Genomic DNA, 26856 nt, shown 5'->3' with positions numbered 1-26856 from the left:
GAGGATTCACAATGCATTTCATGTGAGTTTCTTGAAACCTTTTAAGGGTGATGTGCCTGATGATGGGGAGCTTGATGAGCAACCCGAAGTGGAAGAAAACGAAGAGATCCTTGTTCTTGAACAGATTTTGGCACATAAGGATATGAAGAATAAAGGTAAAGTCTGAAGGCGGTTCTTGGTTAAGTTCAAGAACTACCCTGCATTGGATGTGAATCGGATGCACGAGGAGGACCTAGTAGATACTCCTCAGATTGTGAAACTTTACCTTGATACTTTTGGTTTAGCATAGTCTACTCCAAACGGAACCCAAAATTCAGCTTGGCCAGAGATCTGGTGCAGTGGGATGCACAAGAGGGGAGTCACTCCGCTCCTTTGTCAACAGATGCCTTGATTTAGATACTAGAGTCATTGATGTCTCTTTGAGCTTCAGGGATACTGAAAGCTGACAGTATTCTGCTGTATGACTTAATGAAATGGAATTCCTGATTATGATACTGATTTGTTCTTGACTTCTTTTAAGTGCAGGAACTGATAGACGAAATGACTGCAGCATTTTGGTCTGATTGATCTCGAATAGACATGGTTGCAATAGGGGTTAGTCAATCGGACATCGATGAGGTCTCGATTGGATCTAGATGCGATTGCTAGCTACATTGCCGATAAATCATGGTCTAAGATCCAAATGAATGTTGAATGTCATGTGATGTCCTCTGATGTCTTGTGATGTGACTGTCGATTGGTACATGTGCTAGATGTGTGTTCCTAGTATGTAGGTACTAACAGTCAACGTCTGCTAAGATGGTTTATGGCTTCTGTCTATTTTGCAGGCGTAATCGGAGGCGATTACAATGCTTTCAAGAAGGGGGTATGTCACAAAGTGATGACGTGGCTACCGAGAGCAGAAATTGCCAAAAACCCTAATTCTTGCAAACCCTAATTTTTGCCAAAAGCCCTAATCTGCAAAAACCCTAATTTCTGGAAACCCTAACCCTAACAGCTGGCTGAAACCCTAAAGTGGCTGAAACCCTAATTCTCTGGCCGCAAATGCAACGTGGCAGTAGTACGGATTTTTCCATATTTGCGGAGATGAAAAAAAGCCCAGCAAGCAACGCAATTGATGCTTTTTCACTAGGCTTTGGCAAGGGGGGAGAGAGAGAGAGAGAGAGAGAGAGAGAGAGAGAGAGAGAGAGAGAGAAATTACTTGCTTTATTTTTATAAAACTCTCTTGAGAGAGAGAGAGAATTTTTAGCTTTTGATTTGGAAGCTTTTGGGGCTCTGCTTTTGGGCATCCCTTGTAAACAAATAAATTGGCGGTTTGGGCTCACTCTGCAGAGCATCTGGACGCAGAGTCTGAGAGTGAAACCCTAACCGCTCTCTTGTACTTTGACATTGATTTAATACATAAAGAAATATCGAAAGGGGCGCCAGTCTTTGGGGCCAATATCTCTAGGCACGGAACTCCGCCGAGCCAGTGCAAATCTATTGTGATCTGTGAATTGTTTTGAAGTGGTTATTTGGTGCTGTTGTGATTGATTCTTGACTTGGAGTGTCCAAGTCTGTTACAAGTCCTCTGTAGAACTGTCAAAAACTGGGCGAAGCTTAGGCTTCTTTGCTTTTTTCTTGCCCTTTCGGAAGCTTTGCTTTTTGCCTTGCTTTTTGCTTCGCTTTTTTCCTTTCCTATCTTCTTCGCTCGAGTCAGAAGAGCTAGAAGAACTGTCAGAAGAAGAAGAAGAAGAAGAACTGGATAGTCCTTCAAATCGTACACGCTTCTTCTGCTTTCTTGCCGATACAAAAGTAGATTGACGACCCAAATAACCCGAGAAGTCAATTCCTTTCTTCTACTTTTTGTCGAGGTTTTTGGCTTTGGTGTTCGCGTCCAAAAGTTGATTGATCCGTGCATCAACGACCTCTTCTAATTCTTGTTTTGTAAACATCCTCGAAGCAGGAGGTTTCTTGAGTGCCGGTTTGATGGGTGGCTCTATGGCCTTCTGCCACTGGGTGTGCACTTCTTCAAAGGATGTCTGAGTCAAAAATTTTGCAAATTTCGGATCCTTCGCAATGTTGATCATCATCTTTGTTGCGTCGTCAACCAATTGTCGATGTTTCATCTTTTCAATCTCTGCCTGTGGAGGCCGAGGTGGGCCGTACTCTTCATGCAAATCTTCTTCGTGATCTCCTCCCGCATTCCCAGATGCAGAAGAAGTCGATTGTTCTCTGTTGGAATCCATAGGTGTCGCCAGAAAAGGATCGGATTTCCCGGTAGAAGAAAAATCGGCCGCGCTCTGATACCACTGTAACAAACTTGGACTTCCAAGTCAAGATTCTATTGCGACACAGCAGAGGTTCACTTCAAAACAATTCACAATTCACACTTGAGTCGACACGGCCCGGCACAGTTCCGTGCCTAGAGATATTGGCCCCATAGACTGGCGCCCCTTTCGATGTTTCTTTTTGTATTAATCTGTGTTCAAAGTACAAGAGAGTCTCACTCTCGGACTCTACGTCCAGATGCTCTGAGAAATGAGGGCCTAACCACTTATTTATTGCTTACAAGGGATGCCCAAAAGCAGAGCCCCAAAATCAAAAGCTCTTAAGCTTTTCAAAAATAAAGCAGTTTATCCACAAAAGCTGCCAAATCAGCCATTGTAATTTCAGCCAACGCTAAAGCAGAATTTCCGTACTGCTACCCGCTTTTTGCGCCGCAATTCACGGAGATTCTGTACAGGTGCCACGTCAGCCTGGCAACTGGTTTTGCGCCTAATTTGTGTAATTTGCCGTATTGTCTGCCACGTGTATAGTCGGGCCAGTCGGGTGTGTCCGAGTCTGCTGTCACGTCACCATTTTGTTGACACCATCCCTCCTAGATTGTACATTCTCCACCATCCACAAAATCGCGTTCCACAATCAGATTTTATCTAGTCACCACATCCTTTTCAAAACTCTTGATATTCCAGAATGATGATCTGCCCAATCATCTCATCCTTTTCAAAACTTTTGATATTTCAGAATGATGATATGCCTAGTCGTCTCATCCTTTCCGAACTCTTGATGAACTAAGTTTACCATCCATCTAGTTTATCTCATCCAAGCCAAAACTTTTGATGCAATAGAGTTAAAACTTGCAAAAAGTATGCTTCACAGATGCAACACAATGCTATGCTACTGCCACAGATACACATCTCACACATGCAAACTTAAATGTGAATACAGAAAGTGCAACATATATGCTACAAAACGGGTCGTGGACATGTATCCAACCGTTCAGTGAAAACCTTCATAACAAGTCCTAGATGTGTGTCCAACTGTTAGGGAGAATTTGAACAACCGTCGTACCGGGTCATGAACTTTGTCCATGAAAGCCGTGCCAAAGGAAGCACCAAAAGCTAATGCAAAATAGAAGGCAATGACCAAATAACCACCCAGGTTATCAGGAAGTGGCAAATCAGGTAAAATCTCCAGGTTGTCCACACGAAAATGCAAGAATCGAACACTAGCAACAAGGTGTTAATGATGCAACGGGAAAGTAATGGAAGAGAGAGAACTTGCAAGAATCTACAAACATAGAAGACATTGAAGAGGATGGCGCCGCCACAAGAGGTGAAGGTAGCTGCACATGAAGAGCAATCACCAAATTTGATACACGAAGAGCCAGCAAGCATGGGGAGAAGCTCCAATCTATAAGCGTTGGAACCCAAGGGAAGAGATCGCCTAAAACCAAGAAACCTACGGCCGCCTCGCATTAAAAAATAACACAATCCCAGGTTTAAAAAAACACAATAGTGTTCAATTTATCAAAATACTAACATAGAGGTTTTTAAAACGCTAGAAGCTAGAAAAGTTGACATCGGAAGAATAACTCTGATACAACCTAAAAGCGATCCAAAAGGGGAAAAGTGTCACAAGACGGGCACCACGTGCCAATAGAAAAGAACAGACTGAACAGACTTTTAGCACTTCAATAACAACTCAGTTGAGAGAGAGAGAGAGAGAGAGAGAGAGAGAGAGAGACGACACGCAACACGGAGTGGCGAAATTCCACCCCAGAGAGTATTGGCCCCAAACCCTGGGACCCCTTCCGGTATTTCTTTATATTGCATCAACACAGTACAAGCCGGTACTCCAGACTCTGCACCTTCTCCAGGAAGCATGCCAAGAGAATGAGCCCTAACCTCATATTTAAAGGCCCTTGGCCTGAAAAGCGGTTACAATAAAAAACCTTTAAAACTCAAAAGCTTCTGGTCCAAAAGCAATGCCAAAAAGCTGCCATCGCAATTTACGGATATCCGTACAGTCCTGCCACGTCAGCACCGCCAGCGTGATAAGCGGAAATCCGTACAGTTCTGCCACGTCATCAACTTTGTGTGTGTGTGTGTGAGTCCTGCTTTATTTTAATCCCTTTATGTCACTGGGGCCCCATTGGACAGGGTCCCCATAAGTTGGTAGGACTTCTTCTTTTTCTGCTACTTGTTCTTCTTAGGGTTTAGGCCCCTCGGCTGACATCTGCAAGTTGACTCCCTTCTTCAGGGCTTTGACACGTCAACAGTTTCTGACAAAAAGCACGCTTGGACTGAGGATGGAGCAGGCAATGGTAGCCTGCACATCGCACGAAAAAGGCTTGAAGCTCTGATATCATGTTGGAGTGTGCAAGAGAAAAGAGAGAGAGAGAGAGAGAGAGAGAGAGAGAGAGAGAGAGAGAGAGAGAGAGAGATGGACGGAAGGCTGGCGAGCCCCCCAACTCTAGATGAAAGACACTGCTTTTGCCAAGGTCCACAAGGCTTTAGAGAAATCTCAAGAACGACATAAGAAGGCAGCATATCAACATCGACGAGATTGAAATTAAAGGAAGACGATTGGGTGCTCTTACGTTTTGAGAAGGCATGCCTAAGGAAACGAAAGGGAAAGGAGTGGCTTTTTCCAAAGCTTAGCATGAGGTATTATGGCCCTTTCCAGATTAAAGAAAAGATAAATGATGTCTCCTTTCAACTCAAGCTGCCCGATACTTGGAAGATTCACAATGCATTCCATGTGAGTCTCTTGAAACCTTTTAAAGGTGAGGTGCCAGTTGATGGGGAGCCCGATGAGCAACCCGAAGTGGAAGAGAGCGAGGAGATACTCGTTCCTGAACAGATTTTGGCACACAAGGAAAGAAAGATAAACGGTAAAGTGATTCGGCGGTTCTTGGTTAAATTCAAGAACTATCTGGCATTAGATGCGAAGTGGATGGAGGAGGAGGACCTAGCAGATACTCCTCAAATTTTGGAACTTTACCTTGAAGCATCGGTTTAGCATCGTGTCACAATTGTGACTATGTTAACAGCAATACATCTACTCTAGTTGCAGATACGCGAAGTGCCATGCACAGCAATACATCTACTCCTAGTTGCAGATACGCGAAGTGCCATGCCAAGGAGGACCCCTGCGCTTGGATGGTCACACCCCTTCACCCAAAGGACGTGTCTCTTCGCCAAAAGCCACACTCCTTCGACGACTGGTCACACCCCTTCGCTCTACGGGTGCGACTCTTCACCCAATGGTTGCAGCTCTTCGCCGAAAGGATGTGTCTTTACGTCTAAAGTCGTGTCTCTTCACCAAGAGACATGTCTTTTCATTTATGTCTCTTCGTCTCCTATATAAGGAGCCCTTGTATCACACATTCAATCAATCAAACACAAAGTCTTCTAAGTCTTGTCTTGAGTACAGTTTAAGTTTCTTAAGTTTTAATCATGAGTTTAAGTACTTAATTAAGGATTAACACCTGGAATCCTCACACATCGTCTACTCGGATAGATCCCCGAACTCACCAAGGTTGAATCTGGTGCAAAGGGATTGCACAAGAGGAGAGTCACTCCACTCCTTTGTCAACAGATTACCTTGATTGAATAAGGTCACTGACGTCCTCTTTGGGTTTCAGGAATATTGTTGGGCTGAAAGTATTCTGTTGTATGACTTTATGAAACGGAATTCCCAAAATTGAATATGATTGATTTGTACTCTCTCATTTGACTCGTTTGAGTGCAAGAACTGAAAGACGAAATGATTGCAACATTTCGGTCTCATAAATCTCTATAGACATGATCGCAATAAGGATTAGTTAATCGGGCATCAGTGAGGTCCGGGATGGATCTAGATGCGGTTACTAAATACGTTGCTGGCAGTCATGGTCTGAGATTTGGAATAAATTTTTATGTGATTGATTTGTCATGTGTGTCCTGTGATGTCACTACCGTCTTTCTACAAGTGCTAGATGTGTCGTGTCTAGTGCGTCAGTACTTAGGATCAGTGTCTACTGAATTGGTTTATGGCCTCTGTCTGTTTTGTAGGCGTAATCGACGGCGATTACAATTCTTTCAAGAGGGGAGTATGTCACAAACTGATGCTGTACGGACATGCTGACGTGGCAGAGTGCCACGTGGCAGCAATACGGAACTCCGCAATTCATGTTGACTTGCTAACATGGCAGACAGTACGGATTTCCGCTTTCTGCGCTGACATGCTGATGTGGTAGCTGTACGGATTTCTGCAATTTGTGCTGCTGCATTTATTGGCAGATTTTTGACCAGCTGCTTTTGGGACTCAATTACTTTTGAGTTTCATGCTTTTGGGTTATAAGTGACCAAGACGGCTCACTTCTCAGAGCATATGGACGCGAGCACCCGTGGGAAGTTGTACTTTGGTCGCATATTAATATAAAACAAATACCGAAAGGGGTGCCAGTCTTTGGGGCCAATCTCCCTTGGCACGGAACTACGCCGGGCCGTGTTGACTCTTGAAATTGTAAAGTGTTTTTGAAGTGAATCTCTATTGTGTCGCGACAGAATCTAGACTTGGGGTGTCCAAGTTTGTTTTAGCCGGTGCATTTAAGTTGGAATTCCATCCCATTGTCTCGTCTCTTGTCCTCTCTTTCATTTAAGTTTGTCGATTTTAGTTTGTTCATCGTGTTGTTGTTGTTTTGTTTTACCACCTTATGAGATGATTTGCCAGTTTCAATGTGCATCTTTCCTATCTGTTGACAATGTTGTCATGTAGATAAAAGACTCAATAAGAATTTTATGATACTACACTTAAAAAGCTTCCTCAAAGTCTTATAAAGTAAGCCTATTTGTTAAAGCTAGTAATGATTTTTTATAATTTGTAGAAATATAGAAATAAACCAATTGAAATTGAAACCCCAATGAATTTTTTGTTTCCTAAACTTGTTTGTGCTTATTGACTAGAGCCTTGTCCAGCATATATTGTGATCATTTCAAGCTTAATACTAAACTCAAGCTTGCGTGTGTGTGTGTGTGTGTGTGTGTGTGTGTGTGTGAGAGAGAGAGAGAGAGGGAGAGAGAGAGAGAGAGAGAGAGAGTAGGCTACGTGCTCAAACAAAGCAAAATCACCCTTTGACAATGCCAACACAAAATGTGGTCATAGCCGACAATTTGAACCGGCACTAGCTTTACCAAGGACAAACTTAGCACACGATCATATAGAGATACGGCCCCAACCCTTATGCAAACCAAGGACAAGATTAGCATACAGACATGTGCTTTCAACTGTTGTATAAGGCACTCAAAAAAAAAAAAAAAAAGTAGATTGCATATGCGCTTCTGCACAGACAAACCCACAACTCAAAGGAGGCCTGCACAAAGCAGAAAACATGAGATTTCCACTCGAAACACTAACCTCGAGTATATGAGGCATTGACAAAAGCTCTGCAAAAGCGAAGAGGGAACGATGGGACGTGGCGTGCACGATGAGTTCTGCTGCTGCTCGGCCGCGCGCTGTCTTAGCAAGCGCTACGAATTGTTCTACGAGCTCCGACTGCTTCTGCTCGATCTCCATGGCACCCACCAACAGAGAATCGCACACAAGTACTCGCATGGTTTAATTTGCAGCAGTATATATAGTTCTTTTATGGTAAAATTACCACATGTGCCCTTCCAACTTTCTTTCAAATTTTAAAAAAATTCTCTCCTACCTGGTCCGAAAATTCCCAAAACGCGCATAAATTTTTTCAAAATTCTCAAAATACCCCTTTCAAAATCTCTAAAGACATTATTTTTGGTATTTATGTTGATGGGAAGATTGGTACGAACTAGGTTTCAGATGATCTTACGTGCTCTAAGCCATTGTTTGTGAGATTATCGGTGAAAACTTTGGTCTAAAATAGGTGAAGTTAGATCTCTATTATAAAAAAAAAAACCAATGCAAAAATTGGAGCAATCGAATAAGGTTATCAAGAATTTTCAAACGCAAGGGGTGTTTTGGGGATTTCCACAATTTTCAAAGGTATCATGGTAATTTTCCCTTCTTTTATTTTCTTACAATCAAAATTATCAAATAGGGGTTGTAAGGAGATTTGGAAAACACACTCCAATTATTAAAGGTTTTTTTAAAGCAAGAAGTAGCTCTCCCTCCCTCTCTCTCTCTCTCTCTCTCTCTCTCTCTCTCTCTCTCTCTAACAGTGGTTGTATACTATGTACAAAGAGACCTCTAGAGATGATCAAAAGCCTACTAACACAGAGGATGTACGAGATGGGGAGTACAATGAGAGGGCTACAAATACATCAAAGTGGCCTTCTATGAACAATCGAAAATGAACCATTGTGGAGGTGGGTAATGCCATGTGATGCAACTATGGTCTAGATTGAAAAGGGCTGAAGATCTTGCCCATGTCTGACAAAGAATATCGACACCTCTCCACTGCCCTGCATGAACGAATAGTATGTAGCAACTCTTTCCAAATAGTTGTCCAAGTGGTGGATGTAGGAAGAGACTGTGGGCCTAGAACGTGAGCACAACGAGCCTTCCACATGGTCTAGAGAGTGACGCTACAAGTCGTACTAAATCTCCATGCCTTTAAGAAGGTCCAATTGATGACCCATATCTAGTGTCTGGTCTATATCCCAATGAAGTAAGCATGAAGTATGGGTCTATCAAAGAATGGGTCTATATCCCAATGAAGTAATCATGAAGAATGGGTCTATCAAAGAGCCTTGGAAAAAGGCGTGAGACCCCAGAAATTGCAAAAGCCATGCAACTGGCCTCCACATCACAAACCCATCATGAATGCCAACTCTGATTAGCAAACAAAAAATTGCTCTCCACACTGGCTGAACATACGAGCAAACCTAGAAACAATGCCTCAAGGACTTAGTCTCTACTTAGGCTACAAAGTGCATCTCTGGCAAGTCGGATCGTGACCAACACTCTCAGCCCAAGTGCCCACAGGCAATTGTGCATGCACAATCATCCACATGAAATAACATATCATGAGGGTCCAAATGCATGACCAAAACAATCGCTCTCTCTCTCTCTCTCTCTCTCTCTCTCTCTCTCTCTCTCTCTCTCTCTCTCTCTCTCTCTCTAGAATTTTTGTGTAACCTAGGCTCTAATGATATGCCAAAGTGCAACAAAAGGTGTGGTGACAAGGGAGCACACAGGAGAGAGTGAGAGAAGAGGAGAGAGAGAAATGGTAGAGAGAGAATGTGCTCAAAGGCCTTGCATGAGCAAACTTTGCAACACAAGAGAGTGACAAGGTTCTACACAATCCACTAGAATGGGGGTAGCCCACTCTCCCTACACAAAATATGCCCGACCCACCTACATAAATCCCTTGTCAAAAAGTGTGGGAACATAAAAAGCATAAAAATCAAGCGCCCAACGAAAAGGCTAGAAGTAGCACACTGGACAAAATCAAGGACAAATCCCCCATGATGCGTAGATTCTAGAAAAGTCTCACAAGGCAAGGCACAACCCCACAAAGAAGCCCTCACTCACAAGATCTAGATAGGGAAACCCAAGCAATGACCTCAAAAACTATAAGGCCCTCCTTCCTATTCTCAGCATAATCCAATGATAATTTAGTGGATTTAATTACTTGATTTAGCATTTATCAAGCCCTCTCTCTCAAAGGGGAAAGGGGGACACTTGTCCCAAGGCTACCCTTGTAGCTTGGTATGACTCTTGCTTGTGATTGGCTAGGCTTGGAGGGGTCCAATGAGCAAGCATGAGCTACAAGGGGGGGTCGACCAAAGCAAGTAGGGGGCTTGCTTGAGGGGTATACTCTCCCACACACACTCTCATTGTGTGAAGTGCAAAGTGCAAGAGCTCCCTCTCCTTCTCCAAGCAAGTAGAGAGGTTGAGAGCCTACACCAACACTCTTGGCTATGGAATGCAAATCTAACCAAGAGTCATGCTTCGATGCTTAAGCTTGCCATCTTCTCCATCTTCATTACTATGCTATTATGTATGCTAGCAAGAAGAGTGATGATAAGTGAGGAACTAGTTCTTTCTCCAATGAAATGTTTCTTCTTCGTCTTCCCTACCCTCATTCCCTACTAGCTCTCTCCACCTTCGAAGGTGTTTGAGGTCTTGGGACTGAGGCTTCGGATAGTTAATGCGTTCCACAAATTTTATGTTATGCTCCTGATGCATGAAGCTTTCCATCTTCATTGCATCACCTAGGTCACAAGGAACACAAAGATGTATTGTAACAAGTCTCTCTTGATGGGAGAAACTATAATACAAATGCCTATTGGAGGGGGGACCGGCTCCACATAAATCCGGTCCTCAATTGTTGTCATGTTCTCTAAATTCTCTCTCTTGCAAAAGTATTGTTCATGCCAAGTTAACTAAACGCTATGTTTATGTTGCTACCTTCAATTATGTTCACATGCTATGCTCACAAAGTAATTTCACAAAAGTACTCTCTCTAATTTCCGCTACTCTCAAGTAAATAGGCCAATTCCATTACATTGGTATCAGAGCATTTGGTTTCTCTTTTCTTGCTTAAGAAGAGAGGTCCTTAAATAGCCTATAAATGGTTGATTTTGCTAATTATATTAGGGTAAGTGGGACTCGGATCTATTATTGGTCTTGTTGAGCCCATTATGTGGGATATGGTGTACACCTTGGGAGCTTTGGACTTAATAATAGGTCTTTTTAGACTTGCCCCCGGCTTTACCATTATTGAGCCATAAGAAGTCTGAAAGGAGCTAGCGCGCCCTTGGCAATTCTGCAATAGTAGACCCACTCCACTACCCTCTATAATTAACCACTTCAAGCCGTGGCTGTAGATACATAAGAGCCAATTTTCAAAGGCTAAGAGGAGGGGCAACTAAGGTTTTGGATTTCCAAAGCATACACTAAGTACGTATACAAATTTTGTTAACATGGCTGACAATAACCAAGAGAGTAGAATGAACATTGATAGCTTTGATTTTGCACACGAAGGTGCTAATGATGATGCCCCCATGTTTGTTAATTATCTCGTTACTAGGTTGCAGCAAGCTATGGGCAACCCTGCTTTGCAAGCCGAAGTTACTCAACAACTTCGCGCTTATGGGATTTCCCTCCCTCTCCAAGAGGAGAGAGAGCTTAGGAGGCCTCTTGAAGAGACCCCCAAAAGAAGGCTCTCTCCCATACGAGAGGAGGAATCCAAAGAGCAAGAAAGCAATGAAACTTTAAGTTCCTTCGAAGATGTGGCTCCACGAAGACGACGGTCTAGACGATCGCCAACTCCTCCCAAGAGGAAAAGATCAACACACCGTCCTTCTCCTCGTCATTCCAAAAGGGAAGAGAGGAAACAAAGGAAGAAAAGGGCAAGAGAGAGGTCACCCTTTTCTCCTCCTTCTTCATCTTCCTCCTCTTCCGACGAAAGCTATGGCTATTCTCCTAGAGAATACAAGAGGGGAGGACATCTCAAATCATACCCTGCATGGCGAAGGTCATGAAAGCTCAAGAAGTTCAAGGAGGGAGGAAAGAGTATCTCTTTTCTCACCTATGATGGCACCTTTGGTGCTACCGACAAAGTGTTGGCCTTCATCCATCAATTTGATGCGGCCTTTGGAGACGAGGGCTTTACGGAGTCCTCCAAGCTACACCATGTAGCTATGCATTTCCAGAAAATCGGCTCGTCAATGGTGGGCTAGCCTGCGTGGCAGTGACGAAGCCCCAAAGACATGGAAAACTCTATGAGTTTCCATCATGAAGCAATTCCTTGCAAGCAGTGCAAAGGACAAAGTTCTCACCGAATGGTGCAATTTGAAGCTTCTCTCCCATGAGTCTATCCACAAATATGTAGACCAGTTTTGGGATTTACATCTCAAGGCTATTGTCTTCCAAGAGATAGACTTTGCCGAGCAAAAGCAACAATTCTAAGCGAGATTACCTGAAGAGATGTCCGAATACGTCAACTCTCAATGGCTTGGTTCTATCACCGAAATAATCCATCACACCATGGCTGCTTCACGCATCAATTTCCAACAAGGGGCTAGATAGAATGTCAAGCCCACGGAAACAAAGATAAAAATGATGCAAAGGGGAAAACCAATGCCCAAAATTCTTCCCAAGGCACCTCCAACAACAACAACAACAATCGTTCCAAGGAGAAGGGAGTTTACAAAGGCAAAAACAAACTCTCTCTTGAAGAGCTCGAAGCCTTTCGCAAGGACCATAAGTGTTTCAAGTGTGGCGAGCAAGGGCATGGCTATCATTCTTGCCCGAAGAAAAATGTTCGCAATGAGACTCCTAAGGCTTCCACTACAGAAGCTCCAAAAAAGGATTCTCATTGCAAAGGATCATCTCTCTCCTATGTTTGGGAAAAGGTAAGGGAGCATGATGCCTTCATCTTGTTTGACCCTGGCTCTACTCACAACTTCATATCAACGGAGTTGGCCACCAAGTTGGGCATTCAAGCCTTTGAGATGGGAGATATTGTAACGGCTGACACAGCTTTCAAGGGGCAGCAAGCCTCCGTTACTCCCTTGATTGAAAATTTGAGGCTTCATGTCCAAAGCTATGTCGACAAAGAAGAATTTTTCATCTCTCCTCTCCAACAAGAGGATACTATCCTAGGGGCGCCATGGTTTGATCGCATGGCTGCCAACATGAAGTTCCCTGAAAGGAGAATCTACTTCACCTACAGGGGAAGGAACATGTATATAGATGCTAGTGAGTGTGGTCTTACTATACCACTTGTAAATCCTCACTACAAGAGGTTGTGTGCTCTTGTGACGCTGTTAGCGACGGAAATACATTGGGTTTTTATAACCCCCGGCGTCGCTAAAACCGTCGCTACGAGCGTCGCTATAAGCGTCGCTATATGCGTCGCTATATAGAGACGCTCATAGCGACGGTTATAGCGACGTTTACACTGCAAACTATAGCGACGCTCATAGCGACGCTACAGAGCCATAAATAGCGACGGTTATAGCGACGCCCGAGAGAATTTTTTTTTGGTGGCAGGGCATTGTTCAATGCCCTGCCACCCATCAACCATATTGTACTTGATTCACTTTTTTAAAAAAGTGCAAGGGTAGATAATAGACCCAAAATAGTCACCCACAAGACGCATTGTTTGCAAAATTGACAATTGTACACATCATAGGCAAAATGAATTGATTGGCAAATGTAATAATGACAATTGTACAACATCATAGGCATAAAGAATTGATTGGCAAAAGGAACTGCGGTGACAAATGTAATAATATACATGGTTCAAAAAGACGTATAAAATCCGTCTCATGATACATAAGCTATGAGAAACCCTAAACTAATGCTATCTAGCTATGGCTAAACTGACGTCGTCTAGTCAGACGTCTCATCGCGTCCAAGCGGCGTATCTGTCGGATTCTGCAAAAAAAGACAATAAGACAGCTTTCAATAAGTATAAACATATAACGACATTTATAAAACAATACAAAAAATAAAAAAGAGTAAACCCTAATACTAACCATGCCGCCGCGAGAACTGAGAATGTCCATCAGGGCGTTTAAGCCCTTCCTGCCTGCGTACTCGCGCTCGTACGGTGTGGGATCACGTCCTGTCATCGACCACTGTCAAAACATACAAAGATTTCATTATGTTAGAATTAAAAAACTCATAAACCCTAAACTATCGAACATAAAGAGCAATGTGAAAACACTTACAAAATCGGCCTCAAATGATGCCCATCCACCGCTCCCCAAGTGGTGCGAGCTCCCTGCCTCTACTCGCGCTCTGGCTGCATCCTTTTGTTGCTTCCACTTGTCGGGATTCTCGCGCGTTGCTTTCTTCGCATTCTTCCAATCTTCTTTGGCCAGCCAATCTGGCCTGTTCCACCCATTCTTGATTGCTTTTTGCACTTCGGAACACTTGTGTTTGCAGTATTCGCGCATTCGAATCTTCATCAGGTCTTCATTGAAGCGTTGATCCCGTGTTGGAACGGGAAACTCATCATGAAGTATGCTGATGACTCTGTTTTTTAAATCACTTGGTACTTCACTCCATTTGTTTAGTATGTAGTGTCTAAACAGCTGAGAGCAAAGACCACGCATGCGCGAGATCACCTTCTTGCCGTCATCATCCATGATGATGCCGCCGCTGAAGTCGATGGAGTAAGACAAGCCCTCTGGCCGGTGACGCGTGAACCTGGGTGTCCCGGCAGGGGTCTCTAGCGGCGTGTCGATGGGGGTACGGATGTCAGGTGTCTCCACCGGCGTCTGGGCCCCGAAGCGAGGAGTGTCGAGTGGGGTGGCTCCTGGCGGAGTAGGTAGATGTGTGTAGCTTCTAGGAACAGTCAGTCGTGCAAAACCTGGCGTAGATGGCGATGCTGTGGCTGGTGTGGGGGCGGGCAAAGAAGGGGAGGGTAAAGAGCCTCGTCGAACACGAGGCGGTGTGGAGGCATCGGTGGCGGAATCCCCACAACAACCGCCACCGCCACCGCCACCACTAGAGCGCCGGTGTCTAGACGAGTGTGAAGCTCGTCTCGTCGACGCCGAAGCTTCGGAGCGCGCCGAATGCTCCGAAAGAGAGGGAGATGCGGATGGAATAGGAACGCGCGATGATGCGCCAGAGCGATGACGCTCCACGTACCACTGTCTCTGCTACGGTGACAAAGAAGAAAGAAACTCCTCATCATCCATACCTGCATTAAACACACGAATATTTAAACTTAATATTGAATGAATAGAGTAGACAATGACGTAATGACGCATATAAATACAATGACGCAATGAATTGAGTGATAGAAGAGGCAAGTCGAAAACTCAGAATTTTCAATCAAAAGATGTGAGCGCGAGTAGAAAAGAGCGTTATACACCATGGAAGGTACTTAGAGAGCCAGAGCTTTTACAACACGGAGCAAAATTGTTCAAATACAATATTTGTGGCTTTAAGAGATCTCTCTCTCATCCTCGCATAACTCAGCATAACTTCCTATATCTATATAGAGCTCTCCGTTTAAACACATATCCTCTGTTTCATTTTGTAGCTCCTCTGCATGCACCCCATATAGAGTAGTAGCATCTTGATGCTCGTCTGGCACCACCGCAGCGGCTTCTGATTGAGCATCTTCCCTGATCTCCTCCATTGATGTCGTTGTGATTGGCACATGGTAGCCTTCATACGTCCTTGCACTACGAGGAGCTACCTCTATGACGTACCACCAGTTTGATGTAGACTTTGTAGGATGAAATATTACCTGCCAGAGCCACATAACTTACATGAGAGCTTTCAAGCACATAACTTGTAAAAGGGGGATGTTAACTATTTACATACTTACTTGTTCACAATGCTCGGGTAGTACGAAAGTGTCTCTTAGGTCAGTCCATTTCTTAGTAGAATCCACCTCAAGAAAACCAGACTCTCCTCTACGCACAGTAGCGTTGCGACCCTCCATGATTATCTTGAACCATTGCACGTCGAACAAGTCGACAAAAAATCCTCTATAATCGATCCTCAAAATCTCTTGCAGCGTGCCGAAGTAAGTGAGTTCCGCCACCACAGGATCTGCATCAGAGGAACGTCGTCGACTAGACTGTTCAAATTTTGCCATGATTCCACAATCTTGAGTAAAACGCTTTTTGTCGATTCGTTCCACCCTAAAATGTCGACCTTTACACCATGCTGCTGTGTATGACTTATACTACAACGAACAAAGATTATGAGTGGCCGTTCAAACGTTTATAAATAAAGTCACTTGCTAATCGTACATTGCAAACTTACCTTGGTCGCGCAACCCCGAGAGTACTCCCACTCTTCCTCAGTCACTTCGTCACCGCATTGTTGTGCGCTTTTCAATTGGTTGTGCAACCATCTTAAGCTCATGAAGGTTGGTAGGCTCTCCAGAACCGCTGGATAGTGCATCGGTGGTCGTCTTCCCCGTCTCCACTCGATTCGTGCCCTTTTTCGCTCTTGCTTTGCATCCTCATATTGTGAAATCCACTTTTGCATCACTGGATTGTGAAGCATGCAAAATCGGTTGATTTTAGCCTCTAGATCTTCCGTCATCTTCTTCTCAACACCGAGATTGCACATGACAATCCCAGATATGCGCTCATCATCTATGGTTCGCCATAGCGTGTCCCGGGCTTTATCAAATCCGTCTAGCCACTCTCCAATGTACACTAGGGACTCTGATACCAACCAACCTTCTGCCATGCTACCCTCCGGACGTGCCTTTTGACGCACATATCCCTTAAGCGTTTTCATGAAACGTTCTAAGAAGAACATCCATCTGGAATGAACTGTGCCAGCTATTTCCACCTCATCAACTATGTGAACAAGAAGATGCACCTGAATGGTTAGCATTGTAGTAGGAAAATGTTTCTCAAACATGCACACAAGCTTCGCAGCATTTAGTTTGGCGAATGGTATGGAGTCTACGTTGATCTCCTTTTGTGAGATCCATTGCACCAGCTTTGCAAGTTTGTAGATTGTGTTACGGATGTCGAGAGACAAACATCCCTCAATGGCAACCGGTAAAATAAACTGTAAAGTATGTGCAGCAATGATATTAAAGTCCACATTTTATGCAATGATATTAAAGTCCACTATGAACGTACCTGACACATTTTATGCCAATCGTGTGACTTCAAACCGGTAAGCTTTCCTTCTTTAGTAAAACACGTTCGGAGCGAGTGCATTACGCCAGTGGGGGTCCACAAAGATCGAATGGTCTCTTTTACTTTGCGTTCTTGGGCTCCTGTGAAAATCCATGGTGCTTTAGGGAGGTTTATCGATCCATCAGACGCTGTTTGCGGCCAATATTGCTCCATATGATCCACATTTCTAAGGTCAACTCTGGCTCCCAAAGTATCCACATTCTTGAATATGTGCATTGGATCGAGCAAGTGATTGATCATGAGTCGGGGCCAGTATGGTAACTCGTACCATAGAGATAGTCTCTTCATCCCTGGAGGCAATCCGTCATCGCACATCTCCTTCTGCTCTAACCATGCTTGTGCAGACATCCTTGGTGGCTCTCTTCCCAAAAAGCCGTCGCGTAACACATGATTCTCTGGAAGATACGCTTGATGACCTTCGTAGATTTGCTTCTTCAGTGAGGGTGCCCTACGTGCATTCAGTCTAGGTCCACATGTGACACATGCTCTGTATCCGCTTGTTTGAAGCCCTGCATGTATACACATGATAATAGATCAACTATGGGAAAAAACAAGATTTACTGTGTCTGAGTGAGGAGTGTCAATAGATCACCTGAGCATTCTGTTAGCCCGGGATAGTCATGCATGGTCCACATTAGAATGCCTCTGATCAAAGCATTCTGTCGTCATGTGTGTCGGCTCATATCCACCACCTCTATGCCAATCCACAATTGTTGTAGCTCTTCCAATAGTGGACGAAGATACACATCCATATTCCCCACTTTATATCGCCTTGGCACAATCAAGCTTAGCCATATGTGCCCCTTCTTCGTAGTCAACCACGGGGGAATGTTGTAGTTGACGATGACAACGGGCCATACACTGTAAGATGTTGATCTTTGACCAAATGGATTTACGCCATCCATAGCCAGGCCTAAGCGCAAATTTCGAGCTTCCTTGGCAAAATTCGACCATGTTCCATCTATATGTTTCCAGGCTACGCAATCTGCAGGAATTCGTAGCACACCATCCGAAGATTTATTCTCCTCATGCCATGATGCTAGGGCGGCCATGGACTTACATTCGAAGAAATGCTTGATGCGAGGAAGCAGAGGGAAATGTCGCAAAACCTTTTGTGGAATTTTTGTCCCGTGGAGATCTACTCGATATCTTTCGGAATAACATTTCAGACACTTCTCCATGTCTATGTATTCCCCTCTGAAAAGAATGCAGTCATTAGGACAAGCGTGGATAGAATTGTAATCCATCCCCAAGTTTCGCAAAATCTTTCTTGCTTCATCTCGGGAATCTGGCATCACATTGTCAGCTGGTAGTATGTGCTCTTTCAGCAATCTACACAACATAAAAATATGATACAGTCGTGTAAAAATCTATCAGATCATTATACATTTAGAGTTTTATTAAAGTAAACTAATTGTAATAGATCACCTGAAAAGCGCTGTGACGCTAGTGTCACTCCATCCAAACTTTGCCTGCATGTTGAGAAGAACCAGGAGTGCTTTCAATCTAGACATACGTGCTCCATTATACAATGGCGTATCGGCTTCACTTTTCATATCATCATAGATAAGCCTTTCTGAATCCATGATCGTCTCGATCATTTCATCAATCTCGGGCTCAAACATTGCCTCGTTGGGAATGTGCTCTGCATGATCATCCCCCGAGTTGTCAGAGGCTACATCTTGTGGCCTCACATATGCTGCTTGACCAAAGCGCCTGCGAACACGTCTATTGGGTTGCAAGATTGCTGCTTGTTGGCCAGCGTCAGAGTCCGACGAGTTATAATTGGCAACAACTCGATCTATAATAGATGGATCGAACTCACCAAATTCGCGAACGTGCTGCAAAGAAACACGTCTTGTCCGTCGCACAGCATGCTTGCATTGATTACAAGGACATAAGACCCTCGTTGAGAGATAGGTGTTTCGGTTGGACGGTCCCACATCCTCGTCACTACTCATAATGAGGATAAAAAACTTATAACCTGGACAACAAATTTAATATTCTATTGGCATTCTTCGTCTTATCTCTCTCTCTCTCTCTCTCTCTCTCTCTCTCTCTCTCTCTCTCTCTCTCTCTCTCTCTCTCTCTCTCACTCACTCTCTTTACCTCACATTCTCTAGTCATGTCCAATCCCCGCACACCTCGGTCTAGAGGTGCACGGAGATCAGAACCACCGGGTTATAATCTCATCTTTATTGGTCAATACCTATATTTGTGGGTACAAGAAATCTACACACCCACGTCTACATGATACTGCATGTAGTGGACAAAACCCCTTTGCCTCTTCTCTAGATGTAGCACTTCACAGCATCTTAACATCTTTTCACAGTAGATTTTTTCACTGTTCGTCTAACTCTAAACCCTAAACCATAAGTAATTCTTGCATGGACTCGATCTAACGTAAATAAACGTAAATCTAACTAAAAATAAACCTAAATCTAATTTAACGTAAGTCTACATCTAACCTAATCTTTAACATCTTTTGGGATAGTTTCCTACGACGTTAAAACTCTCTTCTTCTTGTGTGTGTGTGTGTGTGTGTGTGTGTGTGTGTGTGTGTGTGGGTAAACCTAAATAAACCTAAGTCTAATCTAATATAACATAAATCTAAATCTAACGTAAATTATGTTATATTAAAAACAAAGAACTAAACTAACAGGGATTATAAGAACCTTAAAACTGATTCAACACATAATTTTTCCCTTAACTCGGCAAGAGTTGGCATTCTCATCACTAAAGATGTGAGAGTTAACTTCCGGCGGTGACGCTGCCTCATCTCCATCCACATCTGACGACAGCAATTGGCCCTTTAGACCGTTCTTGCTCTTGTTACTAACTTTGAAGTTGTTGTTGAATGACTAGAGGTTGTCTAGATGGTCATTGTGTCGGGGATGTAGTGACTCTTGCCGCCCTGAAGATCCACCTTCTTCCCTATCTTCTGAAGACATTTCACCAGTACTTTTGGATCGACGGAGCCCACCATGAGTGAAGGCAGCAATACCCTATATTCCATTGAGGGCTTTCTTCACCCGCTTCATGCAGGCATCGCAGTCTATGGAGACCTAAATCTAATCTAATATAACGTAAATCTAAATCTAGCGTAAATAAACGTAAATCTAATTAAAAATAAACCTAAATCTAATTTAATGTAAGTCTACATATAACCTAATCTTTAACGTCTTTTAAGATAGTTTCCTACGACGTTATAACTCTCTTCTTCTTGTGTGTGTGCGCGTGTGTGGATGTGTGTGCCAATAAAAAGAGATAAATGGTATAACCTTTCTATCACCCATGCCAAGTATGATAGATTGATTATGCCATTTCCCTCTTGAATAATAGGTCTTGAGTTCAACTCCTCGTCGACTAGATCTTTAGGTCTTTTAATTTTAATTAGTTTCCTACGACGTTAAATTAGTTTCTCTCTCTTTCTCTCTCAATGTGTGTGCGTTTTTTTGGATCGTATGCATGTTTTCTCTCTCTTTTCCTCTCTCAATGTGTGCGTTTTTTGTTTATGCATGTTCTCTCTCTCTTTTCCTCTCTCAATGCGTGCGTTTTTTGTTTATGCATGCTCTCTCTCTCTTTTCCTCTCTCAATGTGTGTGTGCATTCTTTGTTTATGTATGTGTGTGTGCGTTTTTGTTTTTGTTTGTACTCTCTCTCTCTCTCTCTCTCTCTCTCTCTCAAAAACACTATGTGTGTGTGTGTATGTGTGTGTGTGTGTGAGAGAGAGAGGGAGAGAGAAAGAGGGGAAGGGAACATGAGAATGAGGAGAGGGAAGGAGCATACCTGGCTCTCCTTCCTCTCCTCGTGTGTGTGTGTGTGTGTGTGTGTGTGTGTGTGGAGAAGAAAAAGATAAGAGAGAGAGAGAGAGAGAGAGGGAGAGCGTTACTTGCTCTTTGCTTGAGGGCGCCGAAAAACTCAGATCTGAGATCTGAGTTTTTGGGCGCGCTCGATTATTTTTTTAGCCCAGCCGGCGTCGCTATGAGCGTCGCAAATTTACAAAGAAAGTTGCGACGCTCATAGCGACGCCGGGATTTATTTTTTTGAGCGTCGCTAATATGAATAGCCTCTTGTAGTGCCTCTTGCTTTTGATAAATCAATGAAGAGCTCTATTTCTGCATACATGATTTTTGTCAAAGAGTCTCTAAAAGATCCTAATGTTTCATCAAATGTAAATGGTAGGAATCAAGAAGACTTAGACTTGTCTAATTTTCTAAAAGGATTCCAAGATGTTTTCATTGATAATATCCCTATGGAATTACCTCCAAAACAAGGGGATGATGACCATCACATTGAGCCCCTTCCAGGAAGCTCACTGCCTAACAAGCCTCCCTATCGAGTTTCTCAAGCTCAATAAGAGGAGATCATGAGGCGATTGGTTGACAAAGGGATGGTGAGCCCTAGCTCCTCTCCCTTTTGTTCTCCAGTCCTTTTAGTGCAAAAGAAAGATGGTACATACCGTATGTGTGTGGACTATCTAGCACTAAATCATATCACTATCAAAACTAGATTTCCCGTGCCTTAGGTAGAAGATCTGTTTGATAAGCTACAAGGCTCTACCTACTTCAATAGTATTGACCTTAGAAGTGGCTATTATTAAATAAGGATAGTGGATGAAGATATTCTAAAGACCGCGTTTTGCACAACGTTTGGTCTTTATGAATATCTAGTCATGCCTTTTGCTTGACTAATGCACCGACCACATTCAATCGTCTAATGGAGAAAATTTTAGACCCTACAGCAAATTCACTGGAGTGTTCTGTGATGATATCATCATCTACTCCAAGTCTTTGGAGGAACATAAGCAACATCTCGAAGTAATTTTTCAAGCATGGAGGGAGAACAAGTTTTTTCTCAACCAAAAGAAAAGTGAATTTTTCCTTCAAGAGATTCAATACCTAGGTCATCTTATCTCTGAAGATGGTATCCGTATGGATCCAACGAAGTTGGAGGTAATAAAAGCATGGCCTAATCCAAGGGATCTACATGAGCTAAGAAGCTTTATTGGTATGTGCGCATACTATAGACGCTTCATAGCAAAATTCTCTCAAATAGCAGGACCACTACATGACTTAACTAAGAAGAATGTTAAGTATGTATGGACTGCTAAGGAGCAAAGTGCTTTTGATAAGCTCAAAGAGAAGCTTACTTCCGAACAGTCCTCATGCTTCCGGATCTCTCAAAGCCATTTGAGGTCCAATGTGATGCTTGTGGTGATTGCCTTGGAGCAGTTTTGCGTCAAGAAGGGCATGCCATAGCATATGAGAGCCGAAGGCTCAATACAGATGAACGAGTCTTGGGCATTTACGAGAAAGAGCTTTTAGCCATTCTACATGCCCTAGACACATGGAAGCACTACTTATTGGGGACTCCATTTATTCTACGAACTGACCACCAAAGTTTCAAGTATTTCATGACGCAAACCAAGCTTTCCGACAAATAAATGAGGTGGGAAATTTTCTTTTGCAATTTAATTTCCATATTGCTCACATTGCTGGTAAGCACAATCAAGTGGCCGATACACTTTCACGACGACCAAAAGTTAATGCGGTGTCTATAGCTACTCACAATGATCTATCTTCTATGATAGATGAGTATGCTATTGACCCTGACTTTAGAGACATAATGTCAGCCCTTGCTTTGGGGAAAAAAGAGGAACCATTCACCTTGCAGGATGGTTATCTTCTCCATGGCAATAGGCTATGTGTTACCCATTCCCTTCATGAGAAAGTTATGTATGAAGCCCATGCTTCTCCCTATGCGGGGCATAGAGGCATTCAACCTACTCTTTGAGGAGTAGAGACATATTTCTATTGGCCTACCATGAAAGTGAACAAACAAGAGTATGTTTCAAAATGTGTAGTATGCGAAAAGACTAAGTATGATAGAGGGAAGCAACCTAGATTACTCCAGCCATTGCCTATTCCAAGTTCACCATGGGAGAGTATATCCATGGATTTCATCTTTGGATTACCCAAGTCTACCCATGGGAATACAAAAATATGGACATTAGTTGATATATTTAGCAAGCAAGCACACTTTATTCCTGTCAAAAAGACTATTAAGGCACACCAAATGGCAACTCTCTTCATATCACAGATTTTCAAACACCATGGATTACCAACATCCATCGTGTCAGATAGAGATCCTAGAATGACCATCAATTTTTGGAAAGGTCTCTTTGAAAATCTAGAAACAAAATTGAATTTCTCTTCGGCCTATCACCCACAAACGGATGGCCAAAGTGAGATAGCCAATCTTACGATACTCGATCTACTAAAGACTTATGTTACAAAAGTAGATCAATGCTCACAATTGGAAAAGTACTTACCTCTTGTAGAGTAGGCCTATAATAATACTGTACATACTTCTACAGAAAAAGCACCTTTTGAGATCATTGAGGGAAGATCTAAAAGTCCCTTGCTACTCAAAGTACATGGAAAGATCTACGCTTCTGCCGATGAGTATAGCCGTGACCTACAAGAATCTTTTCGAAAGATTAAGGAGGCTATATCCATCTCTGAACAAAGGCAAAAAGCTGCTGACAAGCACAGAAGGGCCTTAACGTTCAAAGAAAATGATTGGGTCTTACTTAAGTTTATTAAGGCTCGATTAAGGCAAACGACGAGCAAAAATCCTACGGGCCATCAAAAGTATTATGCTAAGCTAGCAAAAAGATACTACAGTCCTTTCCAAATCTTGAAGCCTATCAATGAGATGGCTTATCAACTCAAGATGCCCAACCATTGGCTCATACATAATGCTTTTCATGTGAGCCTACTCAAGCCCTACAAAGGAGAGCCACCAAGTGAACCAACTATTGAAGACCCTCCCGAAGTTGAAGACCAAGAAGAGGTGCTACAACCCAAAGCTATTCTTTGGCATGAAGACAAGGTAATACGACATGGTAAGATTATCCGACGGTATCTTATTTAGTACAAAAATTATCCTTTTGAAGATGCTAGATGGATGCAAGGAATACAGCTTAAGGATAGTATGAACATTGTCAATGCTTACAATACTACATTAGAGTAAGCACATGTACAAATTTCTTTTAAATGACCAATGTTTTTGTTTTATAAGACTAGTTCTCTTTTTATTGTGCACAAATTTAAATAGTTTGCATGCTTAGAATCGTGTTTGTGATGACGACGTCTCTCAAACACCAAGTAGAATTTGTCATTCTACTTGGGAGAATGAAATGGACTAAAGAGCAGACATGCTTACGGCAGCTATGTCTCCCAAGCACCAAATGGATTAGTCATCCATCTTGGAAATATGTTGTAGGGTAAAAAGGGATCCTCTACCCGCTAAGTAAGATTGACTAATGACTAAGGTTTTATCTCTTCTACCTCATAGTCGAGGACAACTATGATTTCAAGAGAGAGGTAATATCATAAAATCTAATCTCTAGCCAACCCAAATGATTTTCTCATATTAAACGGATCATTTAATGTGGGAGAATGTTAACATATACATGTGGTAGTGATGTGTGTAAACACACTTAGGACCTTCGGGGCATTTTTTCTCTCTTTAGGAGGTTTTTTCCCCCATACACTGTATATACGCCCATTCATTCTAGGGCTATCTATCTTTCCATTGCACACTAAGTAATACACTCTCTATTGTGTGCCTTGAGCTTCCTTTGTCTTCTCCAAGATGTGTGTGTTTTCCTGCAACCCTAGTTCCAACAATTGGTATTAGAGCAGGTTGCGTCCTCTCGGGCTTAGTTGCCAGCAACTCCAACACACACCTACTCACTTTCTTCGATTTTTGTGAGCTTTGGCGAGCCTTTGCAAGTTGACAAAAATTTCGGGTGTGCTTGTAGAGCTCAGTCTGCTCAGATTTTTGATTCGGGGTCATTTCGGCCTCCGTTTCCACTACAGCTAGGTCTGTGCAGGCAATTTTGTCATTTTGTGCAAAATTTCTGTCAGTGCCAAATACTCCATAACAGTTCCCATACAGTCTACTATGGGTTGTGCTATATAGCATGGTTGGTCTCACTCAGTTTCTCCTCATTTCGAGAAGTTTTTACATCAGGTGCAGGCATTTTCCATGGCTGACAACAACACAGATGTATTCAAGATGTTTGCTGCCGAGGATAGATTGGATGGGGGCAAATACCCTATGTGGCCTTACATGATGCAACATGTTCTTGTGTCAAAGAGCGTCTGGAATATTGTGCAAGGCATTCATGTACGCCCTGGTTCTGAGGATGTAGGCGATGTTGAGGATGTGGCAGGTCTTGATGCAGGGATTGTTGCTATTAGAGCTGCTATGCCTACAATAGAACAAGCTCGTTGGGATGTAAAGGATGTGCAGGCTCAGGTGCTGATTGTGTTTTCTGTGAAGCGCACCATTACTCCTCACATTCATTCAACAAAATTTGCAAAACAGGCTTGGGATATTCTAGCAGGTCCTTATGCAAGCCGCAATGAGGCTAAAATTGCTTTGTTGCGTAAAGAGCTGGAATCAAAGATTATGCATGAGGAAGATGATATGGGCACTTTCCTTGCTGGTGTCAAGGATACCAATGAGCAACTTATTTCTACAGGTGAAGTCATTTTAGACAGTTCCCTTGTGCAGACTATTCTTGATGCCTTACCATATTCTTACCAGATTTTTGCTAGTACTTCGAGACTTATGACCCAAGGAAATCCTGAAGTTGTCAAGTTTTATGCATTATGCACATTGCTGTTGCAAGAGTCACTTTCCAGAAAAAACAGGACTAGGCAGCGTGCAGTGGAACATGCTTTTATTGCTTCTCAAAGAAAGGGTGGTAACAGCAATGCAGCCACTTCTTATGGTTCTGCTATGAGTGGCAAAACTTTTGTTCCTAATGCTTCTGCTGGCAGAAGTTCGTCTGGAAATTCTGGTGATAAGGGCAAAAAGAAGATGCATTGCCATTATTGTAAAGCTAATGATCACTTGACTCAAGCAGTGTCCTAAGTTGAAGGCCAAAGAGGCTAAGAAGAAAGAGGGTGGTTCCACTGCAAATGTTGGGTCCACTACAAATGTAGCCATTGTTGAGTCTTCTATGAAAGGAGATTGTGATGTTGATGTTGATGTAGAATGGGCTTTTAGTGCAGAGTGCACTTACAATCCTACTGTCCATGATGCATGCATGTCAGTTGCTGCAGATTCACATGTATGGTATTTCGATAGTGGTGCTACAAAGCACATTACCTCACATCGTGAATTATTCACCTCTCTTGAGTCTGTCCCTCATGGGAATTTAGTCACTTGTGCCAACAATGCCTCTTATCCGGTTCAAGGAGTTGGAAAGATTGTGCTTACTACTGCAAATGACAATTCTTTCACACTTGTTGACGCACTTTATGTACTTGGGATCAAGAAGAAATATATATGCACTTGCTAGACTTGGACTTGTAGTCAAATTTGTGGACGACAGATGTACATTTCATGATCTCAGTTTTGGTGATGAAATTGTTGCATCTGGCCTTTTTTGCCATGGGCTGTATAAGCTCACTTTTATGACAAGTGTGGACAAAATTTTGCAAATGCAGTTGCAGATTCAAGGGCTGTTTCAGATGCAAAACTGTGGCATGCACGTTTTGGGCATCTAAATTTTGCCAGTTTGCTGCATTTGCAGAAATCTGATATGGTTGCTTCTTTGCCGCCTCTTGAAGCACCTGTCAAACATGTTTGTGAAGGCTCTATTTTGGGTAAGATGCAGCGTTCTAAGTTTCCAAAGGATGGTTCAGTTAGGGCTACGTGCAAATTGCAGCTTGTGCATAATGATGTTTGTGGGCCCATGCAAACTCCGTCCTTGGGAAATTGCCTTTACTTCATGACTTTCATTGATGATTACTCCAGGCATGCATGGGTATTTCCGCTTAAAGCAAAGTTCGAAGTTTTTATGTGCTTCAAACAATTTGTGGCTATGGCTAAAAATGTCTCGAAATGTACTATGGGCACCCTTAGTTGGGGGATTATATGTCTCATGAATTTAATGCATTTCTGGC

General features: G+C 42.9%; 1 protein-coding gene across 2 annotated transcripts in view; it reads right to left on the bottom strand.

The window, feature by feature from the left end:
* Window positions 1-7864, bottom strand: part of FUS5 (Proteasome component (PCI) domain protein) — a 99089-nt gene extending 91225 nt beyond the window's left edge. Inside the window, exon 1 of one of the 2 annotated variants that reach the window (XM_086516104.1) lies at window positions 7666-7864. In XM_086516104.1, the coding sequence (XP_086372230.1) occupies window positions 7666-7863 (198 nt within the window). In that variant the 5' untranslated portion in view covers window position 7864. The remainder of the gene's footprint in view (window positions 1-7665) is intronic. The other variant, XM_086516103.1, reaches the window with a different exon arrangement.
* Between the last annotated feature and the right edge of the window lie 18992 nt (window positions 7865-26856).

This window comes from Adiantum capillus-veneris, chromosome 7 (assembly GCF_014529385.1).
Source record: "Adiantum capillus-veneris isolate H3 chromosome 7, ASM1452938v2, whole genome shotgun sequence".
Classification (NCBI taxonomy): Eukaryota; Viridiplantae; Streptophyta; class Polypodiopsida; order Polypodiales; family Pteridaceae; genus Adiantum; species Adiantum capillus-veneris.
The sequence above is the reverse complement of the archived record's forward strand: the minus strand, read 5'-3'. Positions and strand labels throughout refer to the sequence as shown.